The sequence below is a fragment of the Xiphophorus maculatus genome, chromosome 16 (assembly GCF_002775205.1).
Source record: "Xiphophorus maculatus strain JP 163 A chromosome 16, X_maculatus-5.0-male, whole genome shotgun sequence".
NCBI classification, from domain to species: Eukaryota; Metazoa; Chordata; class Actinopteri; order Cyprinodontiformes; family Poeciliidae; genus Xiphophorus; species Xiphophorus maculatus.
The window spans coordinates 25,067,404-25,089,916 of NC_036458.1; the positions used below are offsets into that span (position 1 = coordinate 25,067,404).

The 22,513-nt window shown below is 40.7% G+C and overlaps 1 protein-coding gene across 3 annotated transcripts in view; it reads right to left on the minus strand.

The window, feature by feature from the left end:
- LOC102227817 (potassium voltage-gated channel subfamily C member 1-like) overlaps positions 1-20,592 on the minus strand; it is a 74,315-nt gene extending 53,723 nt beyond the window's left edge. For all 3 annotated transcript variants that reach the window (XM_023348902.1, XM_023348901.1, XM_014473645.2), the window contains exon 1: positions 19,961-20,592. In XM_023348902.1, coding sequence (XP_023204670.1) covers positions 19,961-20,503 — 543 coding nt within the window. In that variant the 5' untranslated portion in view covers positions 20,504-20,592. The remainder of the gene's footprint in view (positions 1-19,960) is intronic.
- Positions 20,593-22,513: the final 1,921 nt, after the last annotated feature.

Here is a 22,513-nt window from a genome sequence, read left to right on the forward strand (position 1 = left end):
AAAAAACACTGCAAACAAATGAACATAAAAGAATCACAATAATAAGTCATTATAATATGATACAGTAAGCCATAACTGCACTGAGACCGAATAAACAGTTTATATAGATATGATGGCTTAAATGGTTCATTTCACATTGATAAAGTCAGACAAAGCTTAACTTTACTGGCTAAAAAGCATGTCAAAAGTTGTTAAACCTATGACAATATTCACATTTCTAATGTCTCTCAATGTTATACAAGTCAGATACTTACTCATACTGGCAGCCAGAGAGGTAGAAAAGAGTGGATGGCTTTTGATTGTGAGAAAAGTGTCATGCTTTCTTTCCCTTGACAGACACAGATGACTCAAAGATGGATCCTGTTGGATTTCTTCCTCTTTATACTTTGAAGATCCTAACCAGATGCTTAGTTTACTTTGTTGTCATTTCATTCCTCCATGGAAGATGACCTTCCGTGCAAAGCACTGGCTTTGCAGGGAATCAGAAGAGCCATACAGAACTTTATTATTTGCAAACGCAAACTACTTTTGCAAATAAAGTAGTTTAAATAAAGTATTTTTATTTAAAAGTACTTTTCAAAGTACTTTTAAGTACTTAAAGAATTGGACCAGCAAATTTATTTTGGTGTTCTGGATCTGGTCTCTCCACCAGACATGAGAGCTTTAGTCACGGCCATTTTCAGGACTTGGAGTTCTTCCTACTTGTTTGCCAATGATCCCACACTGTTCATTATGACTGTTGGAAAACTCTTCCATTTCTGAATCTGTAAGTATCTCAAAACAACCCCAGGGAGAATTGTTCATGATTTTGCCATAGGGAGTTTCATTTCTGGTGTTGGTGTATGAGGAATGCACAGAATATTTTGATGTAAACAAATCTGAATTAGTTAAAACTTGTCGCAGCCTTTTGTTCCAAAAAAGCAAAAAAAAAAACTCCAATAAAGGCTGTGGGTGGTAACGGGTGGTTTGGGATTTGTACGCACTTTGACTTGATTCATTTATTTTTAAAGTTGAAATAAAAGGTCTTGTAACTTAGTTGAAATGAAAAATACTCTCAATTTAATGTTCAAGTGGTCAAAAAGTCATTCTCCAAAAACCTCCCGTCCACACCAGACATTCACCAAACAATCCACCAAACAATCCACCTGGCACCCAGCACCTGGTGTGTTCTTAATTGCTCAAATTGGTGGGCGGGTCTAACAATTAACAACGTAATCTAAATAATTCCAAATATAAAAATTAATTACAAATTTTGAATCTAAATTAACTTAAATATATTCCCACTACCCAAAGAACAAAACAAAATTGGTAGAAATTATAAACTACAAAACTTTTACATAAATGGCCACAACATCCCGGCCCCTAATTCATGTACAAGAATTACATCTAACATCTGCATAAGTGGGCATTAATAAATGTAAAATTAATATCATTAGCAGACTTAGCTCTTCAACAATATTTTCTATTAACAAATACTTCATTTTAAACATTAACTTATGCAGTAATCCATGTTATACAATTTTTTGTTTGTTTGTTTGTTGTTGTTTTTTTAAGTCCATATGTCTTCTTAGTGAAAAAAAAAAAAAAAAGGTAAAAACAGTCAATGTTCCATGACTTCCATGTTCTTCTCTTGTCCATGTGAATGGTCTGTGTGTGTATAAAAGTGTAGGTAGTAGAATGAGATGTTCAGCATGTCAGTAAATTAGTATCAGTGTAAATGTAGAGCCAGAGGTTCCAGAACTTAGCTCAGTTGGAGACAAACATTTGCTGTCGTCTCTACACAGCCTCCAGCAGGTGACATATCTTGTTGATCGGCTTCTCCAGCTCATTTGTTCTCGTCTTGACTCGCACACGTCGAACCAATCCACTTGCATCTGCCATGGTTTCTGTGATGCGTCCAATAGGCCAAGAATTTCTTGGTGCAGCCTCGTCAACAACAAGCACCACATCATCAATGGCAAAGTTCCTGCGAGTCTTGTTCCATTTCCGTCGCTCTTGCAACATAGGGAGATATTCTTTCACCCACCGTTTCCAGAACTGGTCCACAATGTATTGGGCTTGCCTCCAACGTCTCCGCATGTACAGGTCCTCCTTTTTGAACAAACCTGGTGGCAGCACAGGCTTACCTTTTAACTGGAGCAAATGATTTGGAGTAAGAGCCTCTAAATCATTGGGATCTTCAGAAGAAGGTGTAATCGGGCGATCATTTAATATAGCCTCCACTTCACATAAAACTGTGTGCAAGCCTTCATCATCTAGTACTTGCTGGTTTGTGATGGAGCACAGTATTTTCTTTATTTCCTGCACCAGGCGCTCCCATACACCACCATGATGGGCTGCATAAGGAGGGTTAAAAGTCCACTTTATGCCATCTTGTGCTAAGCATTTTTGGATTTTACTTTGCTTTAGCTCTAACATGGCTTACTTCAACTCACGATTTGAGCTGACAAAGTTGGTTCCGTTGTCCGACCGGATTTCCTTGACTTGTCCTCTGCGGCAGATTAATCTCCTGATGGCGTTTATGCAGGAATCTGTATCAAGAGAATGTGCCACCTCAAGGTGAACTGCACGACAGGTTAGGCATGTGAAGAGAACTCCACATCTTTTTACAATAGTTCTCCCTCTCTTCACTTCTATTGGTCCAAAGTAATCAGTACCAACATAAGTAAATGGTGGAAGATCAGTTGAGATTCTGTCAATAGGAAGATCTGACATTTTTTGCTAACCTGGCTTTTGTCATTGCCTTTGACACACCATACAGTCTCTGATGATCTTTCTGGCTGCTGAATTAGCACGAGGGATCCAGTACTGTCGTCGAAGGGTAGAAAGCATGTGATTTCTTCCTCTGTGTCCAACCTTTTCATGGATATGTTGAAGAATGAGCTTTGAAACATGGCTTCCTTTAGGCAATTTTGCAGGATGTTTTGTTTCTTCAGGTAAGGCTGCTTTGCTCAGTCTGCCTCCCACTCTCAACACACTGTCATTAACAACAGGATCAAGCTTGTACAGATGACTTGACTTCTTCACTGCACCAGAGCTCAGAGCAGCCATTTCATTGCCATAATGTTTTCTCTGCACAACTCTCACTATGGCTTCCTCTGCTTTGGACAGATCATCAGTAGTGAGCTGAACATCTGTTTTATTGTCCTGTTTATCACACATTTGATTTCCACAGTGTGCAGTTAGCAACTTCTTTGTTCGTAGCATTTCTTTTAGTTTCAGGAGCCATGCTACACATCTTTTTAGCTTTGTCCAGCTGGAAAAGTACATTAGCAGCTTGGTGGTGGGACACACTTCTTCCAGCACAGCTGTACATGTCAGGACTTGATCTTTAACCTCTGGATCAGCTTCCAAATGGACAGGTAATTCTTTAATCACTGCTGGCCATTGGATCTCAGGCTTTGTGAGGAATTCTGGCCCACTGATCCAGGTGGAAGGCTTTAAAAAAGAGCCAACCTTCATGCCTCGAGAGGCTGCATCAGCTGGATTCAACTTTGAGCTGATGTATCTCCACTGAGTAACCTTTGTAAAATCACGAATGATGGACACTCCATTAGCTACATAAGTTTTGAACCGTGTCGTTGTGTTTGCAATGTACTGCAGAACGGTTGTGCTGTCAGACCAAAAGACTGATTCACTCAGATTGAGTCCAAGTTGAACTAACAGCATTTTGTCCAGACATACAGATAAAACTGCAGCAGCAAGTTCAAGTCGTGGTAGAGTGATTTGTTTTAATGGTACTACCCTTGCTTTACCAATAACAATAACACTAGCAATAACAATAACACCAATAACACTTCCTGTTTGCTATTAGTTAGCCTAAGATAAGACACAGCACCAAACCCAGTTTCACTGGCGTCACAAAAGTGATGCAGTTGTGCACTTCTTATTTCCCCAAATCTTTTGGGTGTGATGCATCTTCTGACACTAAAGTTGTCAAGAAGAACTAAATCTTTGATCCATTTTTTCCAAACTTGTGCCATTTCTGGTGGAATTGTCTCATCCCAGCCAAACTTCAGTTTACATAAATGTTGAAGAATCTGTTTAGCAGGGAGAATAACTGGAGCTAAGAAACCCAAAGGGTCATAAATAGAGCTGACAATGGACAAAATACCACGTCTTGTTAGTGGTTTGTGCTTGTTTACAATGCTAAAAGGTGAAAACATCCTGGTCAACATCCCATTGTACCCCCAGGGCTCTTTCAGTGGGAAGGTGGTCCCGGCTAAGATCTAGCATCCTTACACCTGTTGCTCTGTTTTCCTCAGGGATCTGCGAGAGGACAGAGCGCTCACTACACACCCATTTATTGAGCCTAAATCCCCCCTTGGCACACACCTCAGTGAGCTGTTGATAAAGAGAAATGGCCTGCTCAACTATCTGTACAGACCTGAGACAGTCATCTACATAGAAGCTGTGTCTGATTGTATTAATAACCTCTTCTGGGTACAGATGTTGGTTGTCATCAGCAGTCTTTAAAAGTGCATATGTGGCACAACTAGGGGAAGAGACTGCACCAAAAATATGGACCAACATTCTATGTTCAACAAGCTCTTTTGTGATGTCACCGTGGGGCCACCTGTTTGTTGGGCATTTTTACTTCAGGATTGCGAAAGGGTAACTTCAGGTAATAATGACCATCTTTAAGCACCGCTGACTCTGACATGATATCCATGAACTGTTTGTCTTCTACAGACATTTCAGTTCGCTCATTGCACTTGTGCTCTATAAAATCCTGATTATACTGACTGACCAGCATTTCTTCCAAACTGCTTATAGAGATACGGTTCACCTGAATAGAACTAGCAACATGTCCATTTCCTTCACTACCCTGATTGAGTGGACCATTAACAACCCAACCAAGGCGTGTTAGCACAGCATAAGGCCCACTACCTTCACTGTTAACTATTTTCCAAGGTTCCAATGCTTTGGGAGAATTTACACCAATGAGCAGCCCAATGCCAGCATCTATTGGTGTCAACTCAACAACTTTCAGATAAGACCATTTTCTTAAGTCTTCTTCTTTAGGAATGTTTTCTTTAGTGACAGGAATGGACTGTTGAGTATAAACATCAGGCAACTTCAAGTACTCATTTCCTTTTAAAGCAGCTACTTCCAAACCAGATAATCTATAGCTACTTGCAGGTTTTTCCTGACCCATGGTTTTTAGCATGATTTCCACTTTCTTTCCAGGTACATTTAACTGCATCATCAAAGCCTCTGTACAAAATGTTGCAGAGCTGCCTGGATCTAGAAAGGCATAAGTCTCCACAATCTTTGTCCCCTTTTCCAACTTTACTTTTACTGGGACGACTGACAGAACACACTCATTAGACCCGGCCCCAGTGTAGCTACCAACATTCAAAGATACAAGAGCATTTGAGATTGGTGACTCTTTACCCTCAGCCTTAAATGCTTGGTACTGCTGCTCTGTTGGTTTAATATGCAGAACAGTAGGGTGACTTTTATTACAGGTGAGGCATGTTAGAAGTTGTGGACAGTTCTTACTCATATGTCCCTTCTGTAAGCAACCAAAACATAAACCTTTACTTTTAAGGAATGTCACCTTTTCTTTGTTGGCTTTCTGCTTGAATGAGTCGCATTTTTCCATGCAATGATTTCCATCACAAAATAAGCACCGAGCTTGAACCAGCTTTATAACCTCATGGTTAAACTGGACCTGTTTGTCATTGTTCTGTTTAGAAACCACAGCAACAGAAGTGGCAAAACTGCTGCTTTTAGTTTTAAAAGGAACCTTTGATGGTTTTAAAGCCATCTTTTCTTTTGTAGTTTGACCTTCTCCATAAACAGGATCTAATGCAGCTTTTGTTTGTTTTTCCAGAAAATCAAGAAGATCTTTAAACCTTGCTCTACGATCATACTTTTCTGCTATGTCAACCACAATTAGTCGTCATGTATCACGAAGTCTAAAAGGCAACTTTGAAACAAGAATTCTCATATTGGTTGAGTTTTCAAGCTCTTCAATAAACCCAGCTTCATCCATTGTGTTGAAACAACTTCTTAAAAAGAATGTAAAAGCTCTTAAAGCTGCAGCATCATCAGACTTTAAGACTGACCAATTCAGAGCTTTGTCTATAAATGCAGATGTTATTTTTGCTCTGTTACCAAAGTTCCACTCAAGCTGTCTTTTTGCTTCCAGATAAGCAGTTTGTGGACTCATGTGCATACAACTTCTCACTAAAGCTCTAGGCTGACCTGTGGTAAACTGCTCTAAGTAATAAAGCTTGTCCTGCATGTTATCTGTCTTAGTTTCTATTCCTTGCTCAAATGCCTTAAGAAAGGACCTAAAATGCAAAGGATCTCCACTAAAAACAGGGATTTCTACAGATGGCAGGAGTGACAGTCTTTGTTGTTTTACAAGCATCTCAGTGATTTCATTCTGCTTCATCATAATCTCTGTTAATGCACTACTATGAACATCAACCTGAGAAAATATTCGTCTTGGGCTTTCCCCTTCTGGTTTCACTTTTAATGTTTCATTAATAGGTGTATCTTGGGGCATTGGCAAAGGTACAAGAGTAGACAATCGTCTCTGTGTTCTTGGAGCCTTTTGAGCTGTAGCAGCGGGTATGAACTCAGTAGATATCGCAGAAACTGATGTATCCTGATTTATGACACCAGAGCTGGAAACATAACTTTTCTGATCTTGCGTAGAGTTGTAGATTTTCATCTTTGCATCCGCCTTCACCAGCTTGGTTCTCAAAACCAATGCTTCTTTTCTTGTTTTTAACTGAAGTTCTTCCAGCTCAAGCGCATGTTTTTCTTGCAGCACATCCACCTCCGCTTTCAGAGCGGCTCTTTCCACCTCGGCTTCCATCAGCGCCATTGAAGCCGCACGGGAACTCTTACTCCGCGAACTAGAAGCTTTACTCACTATACTGGGCGCCGTGTTGACTGGTTTAGCTGCGGACCCAGATAGCCTTTCAGAGTCTTTGCCGATCCTTTGTTGCGCAGTCTGTGAGACGCTGTCATCCGGCTCAACGTTACTGTCATGAGATGCCGTCTTTGATTCAACGTTCAATGCTGAACATACTTCGCTCTTCTGTGCATCTCGATCGCCATCCATCCAATTTTTGATGTCATCCAAGAACTCTTTAAAACTGATCAGCTTTGATTCGTACCAATCGCCGTGATCAGTTTCTTTTTCTTCATCGCTAAGCAGTCTTTGAACTGAAGATTGCAAGTCCATAAACTCCGCTAAATAATTATTAAAAGTTTTCATATGCTCCTCTATGGAGGGTTTTGATTCTCCTGCATCAATTAAAGCATGAATGTCATTTCTTTTTCTTGTCAGCAAGCTGAGTTTGGCTCTGCGCCTTTTAATTAAATTAAAGAGGTCTTTTTCTTTTTGAAATCCTTCATCTTGTTCATCCATTTTCAACACAAATTTTGTTTCTCCAAATTCAAAAGAAAATTGTCCAAAACAAACTTTTCACTTTGTAGTTCAGGTTCTGCTTTTTCCAACAAAGCACCGCATTTACTCACGAACTTTGTGTCTTCTCCAAGTCCATTACGTGAAGTTTCAGTCCTCCAAGTTCGATCACCAAACGTTCCAAGCCAGTCCAAAAAAAATAAAAAATATAATGATTTTTTCACTTAAATGTCGCAGCCTTTCGTTCCAAAACAGCAAAAAAAAAAAACCTCCAATAAAGGCTGTGGGTGGTAACGGGTGGTTTGGGATTTGTACGCACTTTGACTTGATTCATTTATTGTTAAAGTTGAAATAAAAGGTCTTGTAACTTAGTTGAAATGAAAAATACTCTCAATTTAATGTTCAAGTGTTCAAGTGGTCAAAAAGTCATTCTCCAAAAACCTCCCGTCCACACCAGACATTCACCAAACAATCCACCAAACAATCCACCTGGCACCCAGCACCTGGTGTGTTCTTAATTGCTCAAATTGGTGGACGGGTCTAACAATTAACAACGTAATCTAAATAATTCCAAATATAAAAATTAATTACAAATTTTGAATCTAAATTAACTTAAATATATTCCCACTACCCAAAGAACAAAACAAAATTGGTAGAAATTATAAACTACAAAACTTTTACATAAATGGCCACGACAAAACTCATTAGCACACACCAAACTTCTCATAAAATAAATCGGCTTTCTCAAAAGTCACAATTCTTAGTTAACATCACAAGAAGAACCGGTGCTGGAGGCAACACTGATGCCAGTGATTTTGATAATGACTCTCCAATAGATAGTGTCAGCAATCCAAGTGTAGATGTCAAGATAACTGTCTCAGAATAGAATAGAATAGAATTCAACTTTATTGTCATTGCACTGTCACAAGTACAAGCAATAGTTTGCATCTATCCAGAAGTGCTCTACAAGATATAAATATTTATTTACGGATGTACAAGACTATGTATGTATGGACTATAAGGGGTTATAGCAAGAGATATAGATATTGTGTATAAATATAAATATGGGAGCTATATGCACAGATTATACAGATTATACAGAATATACAAGAATGTTAGGGAATGGATTATAGATAAATAATGGCAGATAAAATTTACAGGTTGTATGTGTGTGTGAAGAAAACAGTCCGTGATGTGTGTGTGTGTGAGGATAGTCCATGTGTTATTGTTGTATGAGAGGATAGGGGAGTACAGTCCTTATAGTTTATGTTTTATGTCAGGAGGCGTTCAAAAGCGTGACAGCTGTGGGAAAGAAGCTGTTCCGGTGCCTGGTGGTTCTGGTCCGTAGGCTTCTCTAACGCCTCCCAGAGGGCAGGAGGGAAAAGAGTGTGTGTGCTGGGTGAGTGGAGTCCTTTGTGATTTTCCCGGCCCTTTTCAAACACCGCTTCCTGTAGATGTCCTTGATGGCAGGGAGCGGTGCCCCGGCGATATACTGGGCAGTTTTCACCACCCTCTACAGCGCCTGCTGGACGGAGACAGAGCAGTTCCCGTACCAAGCTGTAATACAGTTGGTGAGGATGCTCTCAATGGTGCAGCGGTAGAAGTTCGTGAGGATCTCTGAGGACAGGTGGTTCTTCCTCAGGGTCCTCATGAAGAAGAGGCGCTGATGCGCCTTCTTAATGAGTTTGGAGCAGCTGGTCGTCCAGGTCAGGTCCTCGGAGATGTGGACTCCCAGGAACTTAAAGGTGTCCACACGCTCCACCACTGTCCCCTTAATGTGGATGGGTGGATGTGGGTCAGCGTTCCTCCTGAAGTCCACGATAAGCTCCTTGGTCTTCTCGGTGTTTGTTTTTGTCGCACCACTCAGCCAGACGGTCTACCTTCTCCCTGTAAGCGGCCTCGTCATTATCTCCGATGAGGCCGATCACCTTGGTGTCGTCTGCAAACTTGATGATGGCGTTAGAGCCGTGGACAGGTCTGCAGTCGTAGGTGAAGAGGGAGTAGAGGAAAGGACTCATCACACAGCCTTGTGGCACTCCAGTGTTTATGATGACGGTGGATGAGAAGTGGTTGTCCAGCCGGACATGTTGAGGTCGACTGGTCAGGAAGTCAAGCAACCAGTTACACATGAGTGGACTGATGCCAAGGTCTGTGAGTTTGGTAATGAGTTGTGATGGGATGACAGTGTTGAATGCTGAACTAAAATCTAAGAACAGCAGTCTGGCGTAAGTGTTCTTACTGTCCAGGTGAGAAAGGACAGAGTGCAGCGCAATAGAGACTGCGTCCTCTGTGCTCCTGTTCTGCCTGTATGCAAATTGGTGGGGGTCTAGTGTGGGGGGGGGAGACAGGATCTGAGGTGTGCTAGCACCAGCCGCTCCAAGCACTTGGTAATGATGGGGGTAAGGGCTACCGGGCGGTAGTCATTGAGTCTGGGTGGGTTGGGATTCTTGGGGATTGGGACGATGGAGGTAGATTTGAAGCAGGTCGGTACCACAGCTCGGGCCAGGGACAGGTTGAAGATGTCCGTCAGCACTCCTGCCAGCTCCCCAGAGCACGTTCTGAGGACACGTCCAGGTATGCCATCAGGACCCGCAGCCTTGTGGGATTTAATCCTGCTCAGAGCCGCTCCTACGTCAGTGGGGAGGAACGTCAGTGGCTGTTGGCCTGGGGTGGTAGCTGCTTTGGTTGCAGTTGTGGTATTCCCTCTCTCAAAACGAGCATAGAAGTTGTTAAGTTCGTTGAGGAAGGAGACATCAGTAGAAGCGGGGGTGGTATTGGGGTTCTTGTAGTCTGTGAGAATCTGAAGGCCTTGCCACATACGTCGGGGGTTGGCGTTAGAAAAATGATCCTCCACCTTCCTTTTGTAGTGGTGTTTGGACTTCTTGATTCCCTTCTTCAGCTCAGCCCTGGCTGCACTGTAAGTCTGTGCATCCCCTGACCTGAAGGCGATGTTGCGGGCCTTCAGCAGGAGACGAACGTCTCGGTTCATCCAGGGTTTCTGGTTGGGGTACATGGTAATGCGTTTGCAGGTGGTGACATGTTCTATGGTGGTGGAAATATGGTTCAGTACAGATGAGGCGTACTGATCCAAGTCTGTATGGTGGAAAATACTCCAATCTGTATTCCTGAACCGGTCCTGGACCACAGCGTCTGAGCCCTCTGGCCACACCTTTACTGTCCTCACGGTAGGTTTCACACGTTGGATGAGTGGTAAGTACCGAGGTGTGAGGAACAGGGAGAGATGGTCTGATTGTCTGATGTTGGGGAGGGGTGTCACATTGTAAGCTCCAGCCAGATTGGAGTAGACATGGTCCAGGGTCTTGTCTCCTCTGGTGTGGCAGGAGACATGTTGGTGGAATCTGGGAAGAACTGTCTTCAAGTTGGAGTGATTGAAATCACCTGCAACAATAAAAGCAGCCTCGGGGTATTTGGTTTGGTGTTTGCTAATAGCCGCATAGAGTTCTTTCATGGCTAGCTTGGCATTAGCATCCGGTGGGGGAGGGGGGGTGTACACGGCAGTGAGGATGATCGAGGTGAATTCCCTTGGGAGGTAATAAGGTCTGCATTTGACCATTAAAAACTCCACATTCTGTGAGCAGTGACTCTCGGTAGTAGCAGAGTCTGTGCACCAAGCTTTGTTAATATAAATGCACAAACCTTCGCCTCTGGTCTTGCCGGAGTCATCTGCTGTCCTGTCGGCTCGGTGTGTGTGATGTCCACTTAGCTGGATAGCATTGTCCGGGCAGCTGTTGTTTAGCCATGTTTCGGTGAAAAACATGACATTTGAGTCCATAATCCGTCTGTCACTCATGATGGATAGTCGTAACTCGTCCATTTTATTAGCCAGAGTACGGACATTGGTGAGGAAAATGCTGGGTAAAGGGAGCCGGTGTGGTGTTAGCTTTAGCCTAGCTCGCACCCCTCCACGCTTACCCCGCCTTTGTTTACGTTCTCGTCGCGGCCTGCGTACCCTTCCACCCGGCCGGGAGAAGTGAGCAGCCTCCGGTGTTCTGGAGATCTCTGGGATGAGTCGGAGATCGGCGATCATAGAGTCAAAATTGTAGCTCCAAAGGTCCAGAAGTTCATGTCTGCTGTAGTGCAGCAACGCTGTGCAATTCCCAAAAAAAAGTCCAGTCATGAATAGATAAAAAACCACTTAAAGAGCAGATTCTGGAGAGACGCTGAGCCTCGCGTTGTTCACAAGCCGCCATCTTGGTCAAATAGAATATAGCAGTGGCTTAGGCAACAATGGTGAAATGAGCTGATCTAACTGTACAAACTAACCAATTCTACACACTGCAGCTCATATGGTGTTCCTCATTCAACAGAGGTAAAAAGAAAACTCAAGGAAGATTAATTGAGAAAGGGTATGTAACATGCATTTAAATAGAGACAATTCAGAAAACAGATTAGTTTGAATTGGACCAAAGTTAATCCTTAAATACAAATGGTTTCTCTGTACTCCTGTAAGAGACTATCGACCTGTCCAGGCTATACTCTGCCTCTCGCGCGTTGACCGCTGGAGATAGGCACCAGCACCGCTTACAGCCCCACAAGGGATAAGTGTGTTGGTAGATTGGATGGATGGATGGATGGATGGATGGCTGGATGGATGGATGGATGGATGGATGGATGGATGGATGGATGGATGGATGGATGGATGGATGGATCCATCCAGAGCTCTGGCCTGAGGGAACCAATGTGAGAAGGTTTTATGAGCCACGCCAAACTATCATCGGCGCAAATGCTACCCTTTCTTCCATGGACATATGCGCGCCTATTGCTGGCGTGAGCACAAAGTCATAAAAAATTATGGACATTAAAGTCATCTCTTACAACTGTCATGGCCTGCGCTTAGGGCAGAGTGCAGATGATAAAGCTCGCCGTTTGGTTGTCGACCAGTTGTTGCTCATTGTGACATCTTGTGCTTGCAAGAAACTTTTTTAGCCAAACAGGATTTAAAAGGACTAAACTCTATCAATGACCGTTTCCTGGGTGCTGGGGAATCTACTACTGACCTCAGTTTGGGAATTAAAAGAGGAAGGATACTAGGAGGGGTGGATATATTATGGAAACAAGCCTGGACTCAGTGATAAATGTCATGAGATTAGGTGTGGATTGGTGTATTGCAGTACACGTGAAACAGCTTGACAAAGAGTTTATTATTTTAAATGTCTATGCTCCATATGAATGTCATCATAATGAAGAAGAATACCTTAGTAAACTTGCTTATATTAGCTCTTTTATGCAAAATGAGAAGTCAAAATGTATCTATCTTATGGGTGACATGAATGCAGATATCTCGGATAAAAACTCGCTGTTTGCTAAACACCTGATTCATTTTTGTACATACTTTAATTTAATATTGTCAAGTAAAGAACTTTTGCCAGCTGCAAGTTACAAGTTTTAAGTGAAGCCTGGCATACTACATCTTGTTTGGACCACTGTATCACTACAGCAGATGCTCATGCTGCTTTGATATATATTAATATCTTATACAATGTGTCCACTGTTGATCACATCCCCTTCAAGGTATCAGTTAGATTTGATCATATACCTGCAACTGTAAATAAGAACAGTATTCAAAATCAGACACATATAGACTGGTCTTCTCTATCTAGTGAACAAGTAGTCCGTTACTATGCCCAAACTGATCAATTGTTATCTACCATTAACTTATCAAGAGAGGCAGTTACTTGTACAGACTGCAACTTCTCTAATATTGAACATAGAATCAATATAACTGGATTATATTCCGACATAATTGAAGCGCTACTGGGGGCTAGCCCACCTTTTAATAAAAGTAATGTAAAGATTAAAAATAGACGAGGTTGGAACACATATGTGTCTAAATTCCACAGTGAAGCCCGTGAAGCTACTACTTCTTGGGCTCTAGCAGGTAAACCTAGGCAGGGCCCTATATTTGAGCATAAAAAGTTGTCTAATTCTAAATACAAATATGAATTACGCTTCATTAGACAGAATGAGCAAACCATGAGGGCTGATTCCTTGGCAAAAAATCTTTTAGGTAAGGATACAAAAACCTTTTGGAAAGAGGTTAAAACTATCAATAACAGTAAATCCTCCCTCCCTTTCACTGTCGATGGTGTTTCTGGGGTGAATATGATTGTGAATTTTTGGCAACACCACTACAGCAAGTTATTCACCTGTGTACTACTAACCTTGTCAACCCTTCAAGGTTGACAAGGTTAGTTGTGTAGAAACTATCAAAACACACGAGGTCTATCAAGCAATTAAAGAACTGTCTGTAAATAAATCTATAGTTACGGATCTTATTTCAGCTGAACATCTCAAATTTGCCAGTTCAAGGGTCGTCCCTCTTCTTGCCTTGTGTTTCACTGGTTTTATTATGCATGGTTTTATTCCTGAATCCTTGATGAATGTTCTTCTACTTCCTGTGATTAAAAACAAAGCTGGTAAAATTGGCAGCTCTGATAATTATAGACCTATAGCCCTAGCTAGTACACTGTCTAAAGTCTTTGAACTAATTCTTTTGCCAAAATTTGCAAAGATAGTTATGTCCACTGACAATCAATTTGGGTTCAAGCCCAAACATGGCACTGATATGTGTAGATATGGCCTAAAAGAATTACTGAAAAATTATAACAGCAAAAATTCTACAGTTTTTCTGTGCTTTTTAGATCGTGTAAATCATAGAAAACTATTTTTTTAAATTGTGCCAAGCTGGTGTTCCTAAGTATATAGTAAGATGTCTGTCCTACTGGTATGCTAATCAAACTATGCAGGTGAAATGGGACAACTGTGTGTCTGCATCCTTTCGTGTCCTCAATGGAGTCAGACAAGGAAGCATTTTATCTCCTATGTTGTTTAATTTTTATATGAATGACCTCTCTAAGCAGCTAAACCTGTGTAGAACTGGCTGCATGGTTGGTGATATTATTATTAATCATTTAATGTATGCTGATGACATAGTGGTTTTTAGTCCAAGTTCCGCTGGTCTTCAGCAGCTGCTTAATGTCTGTTCAGCATATGGTGAATTACTTGATGTAAAATTCAATCCATCAAAAAGTATCATCTTGATCTGTCGCACTAAGTAGGACAAAAATAGAGTATTTCCAAATGTCAAATTGTCTGGGATTTTATTGAATGTCTCAAGTGAAGTAAAATATCTTGGCCATGTGTTGACAGACCATCTGTCTGATGATGAGGACATTTACCGTCAGGTTCGGATGTTATGCGCTCAGGCAAATATCCTTGTCCTTAAGTTTGGATTCTGTTCTGATGAAGTGAAACTGAACTTGTTTAGGTCATATTGTACATCACTGTATACTGCACATTTGTGGTGCAATTTTTAAAAAACCAGTCTTCAAAGATTGAAGGTGGCTTATAATGATGCACTGAGACTCTTGTTAAGTAAACCCAGATGGACCAGTGCCAGTGAACTGTTTGTATCTACTTGCATCAGCACTTTGATGGCTGTTTTAAGAAAGCTTATGTATAAATGTATTTGTCTTTTAAACAAGTCTAATAATAGAATTATGCTACTGTTGATTAATATTAAATATAGTGCAGTAAAATACTCATCTGTACTCTGGAGACATTGGTATGATTGCCTTCTGAATGGCTAGGAGTCATTTTTTTATTGTACTTTTTATTCTTTTACTGTCTTTGTTTTCCTTTTTATGTAATCTGGACTCTGAGTCTGTAATAAAATCTATCTATCTAATACCTTGTCAGAACTGTTGCACATCACAAGTATCCAAAAATTAAACATAAAAGAGCAAAAATCCATCCAAAACCAGAGGGGATCATTATTTACACATGTAATGCTTCAACTCCAAAAAACTGTAAATAAAGAACAAATCAGAACTAACATAACAAAGAACTTCAACATGGTGCCACCATGAGCAGCGCAATTCACGAAGCCAGAATTCTGTAAGAACTTTATTGATCTCTTGCAATATTCTATGTAGGGCTATACAATATGTAGGAGCCACACTTACACAATATATCAATAACATGAGTCACTACAGACCAGAGGTGGGGACTCGAGTCACATGACTTGGACTCGAGTCGTTAAAATCACGACTTGAGACTTGACTTGAAAAAATGCTCAAAGACTCGGACTTGACTTTGACTTTCATGCCATTGACTTGGGACTTGACTCGACTTGAAGCTGTTTACTTGAAAAGACTTGATATTTTTTATTCAAAGTCTTAAAATTTAAAGCACATTATTTATAAAGTGGCGTCATTAATTAATGTCACTCATTCCGTATCAATATGCGCAGACCGTCACTATGGTTTTCCTCTCTCCTTATGTATGTATGTATACGTAGCTGCAGCACAACCAATCAAATTAACAGGATTTGGACGTTTAAAAAAACGCGGCAAAGCTACAGAGCTCAGGGAACGAAATACGAAATAACTGCTCGAATATGCTTCCGCGAGTAATTTCTTTTGGCTACGTAGGTTATGAACTTTCAACTAAAAAACGAACTGCAACTTGTAAAACATGCAAGAAGAGAATATCGGATGGAGATGCCACGACGTCCAACTTTGTCCGGCATTTGAAGCTTCACAAAGATCGGTAGGTGGCACTTTTCTTTTGCTGTAAGATAGTTGACTTTAGCTAACTTCGTGTTAGCATGTGTACTCCGGGTTAAATTGGTGATGATTTACCATAAATCCGGTCCTTCAAATGCCTCCACAAATAATGTGCACCGTGTTAGCTCAGGAAGCCGGTGGATAGTGAGCGGGGCTCCGGAACAGAAAGCAGATTCTGGACCTGAACACAGGGAACAGAGTCTCTCTGTCCCATCATGATGATGAGCCGGGTCTAGTATCATCTAAGGATGGTTGGTGTATTTTAAGACATCTACGTTGGGAAATTATATTGACAATATATTGTTTTGACAGGTCAGAGAAAAGAGGAAAAAACTGCTGTTATGGTTCTTTGTATTGTGCTGTGGAAATGTCAGCATTTTCGTCTTTTTTTATTGAATATCAAGTTTAACAGAACTGGGCAATAAAGTGGTCCAATTTAAAAATGTTTTTTATACTTTGTGTTCAGCTACACATGTTCTATCATTTGAGATAAATACATATTTTAAAATGAACAAATGGTCTATTATTTGAATTTTATGTATAATTGCAAATTATAAAAAAAAAGAAAATAAAAACGACTCGAAATGACTTGAAATTAAAGGTTCCTGACTTGAGACTTGACTCGACTTTTGCCTGTCTTTACTTGAGACTTGACTCGGACTTGAGGACAAAGACTTGAGACTTACTTGAGACTTGCAACACAGTGACTTGGTCACACCTCTGCTACAGACACATTGTCTGATAGAATATTCAATATATTGTTGTGGAAAGTACTGTACCTCTGTTATAAGTGATAAGGAGCTCAGTAGGTAGTGTGTATATTTTGTGTGGGTGAGGAAGATGTGTGACAGCAGTCCTCCGGTCAGAAGGGGGCATTGCATGTTGTAACATGTATGTTTTGGATCGAATGAGAGACGGTGTGTGTGGCAGAGAGGAAGACGGCAACCGGAGCAGCAGTAGTTAGTAAAAGCCTGTGCGGCCTGTTATTGTTGAACATAGAAACTATTAAAACGTTATCTCTTCAGCACCTCAGTGCCACTGTGTTTTCATGTGCTTCGTCCCCATCATGGGCAAAAGAGGGAGTTAACCCTAAAGAACACACCTACTTCGGCCCTGGGGGAAATATCTCCCCTGTGTTTTCCAACTATGGTCAGAAGACAAAAGCAGGAACGGTTAACAACATAGAATATTCACTGAACTCCAATTCAGAACTGCACAGCTTTCTGGGGGATGTAGGCAGAGGAGAGGTTTTAGCCACTCAGCCTCTCCTGGCTAGCAAAGCAAAGTGCTTTGGTTACCCAGCAATAACCTGTTGAGTAATTTGCACAGCAGTAGTTTACGGTTTGGCCACTGTGCCTCAAAACTGTGTAAAAATACAAAAGAATGGCATGAAGGAATATCAGTGAATATAACAGGAAAGGTCACAAAACCAGTTTGGTAGTATTTCAGATTTTAAGACAAAAGACTAATCAATAATTAATCGATATCAACAAATATGAAATATTATATCATAATGCATTAGCAACAATGATGGGGGTTTTCATTATCAGTAAGTGATAATCATCAAAATTATAATAATTAAAGGTTTGAAATATTTAACTCTATATATACTGAATCTGTTTAATGAGTTTAACTTTCTATGAGTAACTACAATTAACTTTTTCCACTATTCAAATTTTTCAAGATGCACCTGTTAGGTCAGCATGATATTTGAACATATTGTGAATCCAAGCCTGAAGTTTTTGACATGAGAAAACAGTGCTAGATTGTATTAAATGGACAGGAGAGATCAAAATGATCCCATCAGTGCTGCTTTCTTAATCCATGACAGTGATTTTGATGAAGATGTACAATGCATTTTGACTTCAGCCCCAACGTCAAATGCAAACTGCAGTGGATGGTGAGAGATACTTGTTTGCTTATTCCAAAAATAGGATTCTGTCTAGGACCTTAGTAATGTGTGATGGTCAACAGGTCTGTCTTTGGTGCTGGACCAGGCAGGATTATCCTGGGTCAGGATAGAATCCCAGAGTTGCTCCACAAAGCCCTTCATGACTGGGCTGACACCTCTGGACCTGCAGCATTGTCACAGTTCAGCTTTTTAAGCTGCCTCTTTAGTTGACTTCTAGAGACAGATAGACAGAATGGGGAGACAAAGTGATCACCAGAATGTTCTTGCTTTATTAAGAAGTAGCAGAATCCATGGATGAGCAGCTAGGTGACATATTTGAGGTGTGACAGAAAGCTGTTGGTCAAAGTCGTGTAGGAGGAGAGATAGATCCTGAGCTTTTTGCTGAACTAAACCTGTTGAGGAATGAGTTTAGCAGAAAGGCTCTACATATAAATGAAAAAGTAACATACGCATGGATGGCAAGGATTCCCAGCATAACATTGCCCAAAATATCACACTGCCTTCTTGTCATTGCAGATCCTTTGACATATGTTCCTTAAGGAAGCAATGTGGGCCCAATCAGCTATCCATGTGATACAAAAGAAAGCATAATTCACTGAACAAGCCATTACCTTCCATTTATTGGTGGTTCATTTTTGACAGCAGTCAGATGTCACCATAAGCACCTTGACTGGTCTCTGCTTCTATGCAGCACCATATGCAACAAACTGCAGTGCACTGTCAAAATACATAGTGCACCAGAATTTTCTTCTCTAGTAAGTTGAGCTACAGTAGCTCATTTATTGGATCGGATCACACAACTTTCACCCTGCAACCAGCATAAATGCACCATGATTCTGTCACATGTTCACCTGTGTTCTTTTCCCTAGATTCATTTTGATCAGCTCTGTGCACTGCAATCCAGACACATCCCACAGAAACTGTCCTGTTTTCTTGCCATAACCATGTTGCCTTTGTCAAACTCACTCAAATGCTTATGCTACCCAGTTTTCTAACACGTCAGATTTAAGGACAAACTGTTCACTTGGTGCTTAATATGTCTCACCCATGAAGAGGTACCAACAGGAAGGGGTCATCAGTGTATCTCTGTGGACAGACATTTACGTTTGGGTTGCACCAAAAGTTGTCAGGAAAATAAAAATAAATAAAAATAAAAAAGACAAAAAGAAATCTGTTTACAGGTGAACGTTAATATGTGTCTCTTTACTTCCCCATGCAATCCACCACTCTCCATTCATTGCTCCGCTATGCACCAACAAATACAATAAACAGAAGTCAGAAGAGTTGTTTTGCAATACAAAGAGTTAGATCTTTCCTCAGGAGGAAATCTACATATCACTTCAATAATTTTGTATATACTATATCTTGAAATGTATTTAATTTAATTATTTGTTAATTATTATTAATAAAACAATAAATTATATTTTGCTTTTATTAATAAATCCATAAACAGAATTTAATTATATTATTTAAAATAAAAATGCCAGTATTAGTATAACATAGATGCAAGGGGTATTTCTTTAATATATTGTTTTATCCGAGTTTCAATTTCTGTTTTTCAGCATCAGAAGCCAAAAAGACTAAAAAACTGTTTAGCTCAGATACAAAAGAAATTATCAGAAACATACATGGACCTATTATTTAGATTACCAGGCATATAGTCTTATAAATAAAACAGAATATTTTAAGAAATATACTACCTGAACTTTTACCTTCTAACGACAACACACCTCAGTAATCCCAACCACAAAAAGGGAAAAAAAGGAAAAACTTGCCACTATGTTATCAATCGAACCATGCTACTGCACATGAATGGAAAAACATGAGTGACAAAGAAAGAATCTAAACTACTTAATGAGTGCATAGTTGCAACTACTAAATTGTTTAATGAAAATATGTCAGTTTCGTTTGGGGGGTAAAGCCGCAGTATGCTTGAAATCTTTCAGACTGGCGACACCAGAAGTTTAACATATACCAGGGACCAAATTAATAGAGCGCACAGAAACAAATGTTAGGAAAATTAGCATTAAAGAATGTAAATAGATACTGGAGTTCTGTCCAGTCACTCACCCGGGCGTATTTGGAGGAGTAAGGGTCCTCGAACAGCGCCCACATTCTGGGCTGCCATACTTCCCACCAAGTCGCTTTGCGGCCGTCCTCCTGCATGCAAAGCCGCTTTAGGTCTCCATCCACTCCGCCGGTGAGCGCCGGGTCATCCTCAGGTACGTCTGGCTCCGGAGTCTCAAAGCTGTCCAAGGCTTCCTCTGCGTCGCGGTGCTGCCTGTAGTTCATCCAGCAGCACGCCTCCACGTCAGTCTCATCAATGCCCCAAAAGGCGAGCTCCTCTTCAAATAATGGTCCACAGACATCGTTCGGACAATGGAGCTTACCCGTGCGGTAGTAATTTAGGATGAAAGCGAAGGTAGCTGGATGGCGATCGAAAAAGAATTCGTCCGACTTAGGGTCGTAATCGAAGTTGCTGAAGGCATCGGGCTCGGTCAGCCAAGACAAACGCGTCCCGGGCAATGTCTTCAAAGTGCTCCGGTAGGTTTCGTGTCGGATCCCGCCGCAGTTTATCACAATCTTCTCGCTGTCTGAAGCCGAGCAAGTCATGGCTGCCCTGGGGCATGCTTCGGTCCTGCGCCCAACTGCTGTGGATGATGCTCTCCCTCATCCACCGTTGGTCCCTGCTCAGCACTCAGTCAGGACAGTGCCAGTGAAAAAAACAGGGCAGCAGAATTCACGAAAAGAGGAGGAGTTTGGTCATTGTGTTTCTGAGACAGAGAACACACACAGTACACACACACACGGAGAGAGAGAGAGAGAGGAAGAGAAAAATGACAGATTTCATGTTGTTTGATGATTAAGCCTAATGCAGCTTTTTGTTCAGTAGCATCGTGCTTTCTTTTGTTTTACTGCCTCCTTTTCAAGAAGTTGCCCAGAAATACCATGTACCTGAAGGTAGACCGCTCACCACCGGTAAGTCTTCTGATGATTACCTGATCACAAACTGATGATTACCTGATCACAAACTGATGATTACCTGATCACAAACTGATAATTACCTGATCACAAACTGCCATGCAGTAGATTTGTTCACCACTCGTAAATCCGCAATGGCAATGGATGTATGAAAGGATTCATCAGTTTCAATTATCATTCATTCAAATTAATTCCAAAAAATGTCTAAAACAATACAACACAATACAATACAATTCAGATTCAATTCAAGTGAAGTGAATTTTACAAACGTTAATGTAACCACACAAAAACATTTTTTCTTGAATGACTGGTTTTGAATTGTGTTTTTAACCAGTAGTTCAGTGGTTCAGTTGAAAGTTGGCAGAAATCTTTCAAAAGTGCTACATCCCAGGTTCATTATACATTTTTTCTATTGGAATAATTCTGGAAATTCTGTCTGGATTAGAAAGTTGACATGTGCTATTATTTTGGAGAAATTACTAATTTGATGATGTAAACGTAAAGATCATTGGAGAAAACATTCACGTGTATTCATAAATTTAGATAAATTATGAAGTCCGGACATAATTTATGTAAAATTTGTTTATCTTACATTAAAGTAAGTTTTCATTACTAAAACACCTTGGTGTCCTTTCCACCCTCTACTCTGCATCACTTCCCACTATCTTTCAATCTACTAAAGCACTTTACTTAATTAGAACACAGCAAAAGGAGAACGGAACAGCTTTTTATGCCCACTAAACATTCTCTCTCTTTTTTTTCTTTCCAAGATTGTCCCTGTACCACTAACCAAAGAGGAGGGGGGAGACCAGCAGCAGAACGAGTATCTGCTGAGCACCACAGAAAATGCAGAAAATACTGCAGACCATCAGTTCATTAGACTTTTCTAATTTTTTTCCACTCTACTTTCCTCAAATATTACATCCTTTTTGCCTATCAATCAGTCTTCAACATCGTCATCATCACATCCCTTACATACCAATCGCACATGCATTAACACATACACATGTACACACAAAAACGTATACCTTCCCCTCCCCACTTATCTCTGCCTCTTTCTCTGGTGCAGAGCTAATGTGCTGTGTCGGTCTATTGAGAAAAGCCTGCAGCACTGTGCAGCACACTACAGTATGAGCCTGTTCCAATATCACAGGAGCACACACTTACACTCTATTGGGCTATATAGCCTTTTCAGTTTGGAAATGACTTATTCTTGGTACTGCAATCAAACATGTTTTACAGCAAGCTGAGAGGGGTAACGTCGAAGCCAAAAATAATCTTTGTCAGTGGTCATTAATAAAACATGTCAGTGTGGGATTAGTTTTTGCTATCTGCCTGGTTTTTCCAACGTGGTGAGGAAGGTTGTTGCTGTTATTTCCCTGACTCTCCAAAGAACATATTCACAGTCCCACAGTAGCTTGCCTGTGTAAGGGCAAGCCAGCTTCATAGGTGGACTGGCCATCTGGAGTAATTGGCAATGCCATGTTGGCCATCGCAATTCACGGCTCAGGGCTGTTATAATTTAAACCAAACAAATCTAAATATTTTTTGTCGACCTGATTTTCTTGTAGGATAGTTGGCTAATCCAATGAAATCTCTTCTCCTCTCTCCTTTTACCAAAGTTACCAGATTTTGCCATTT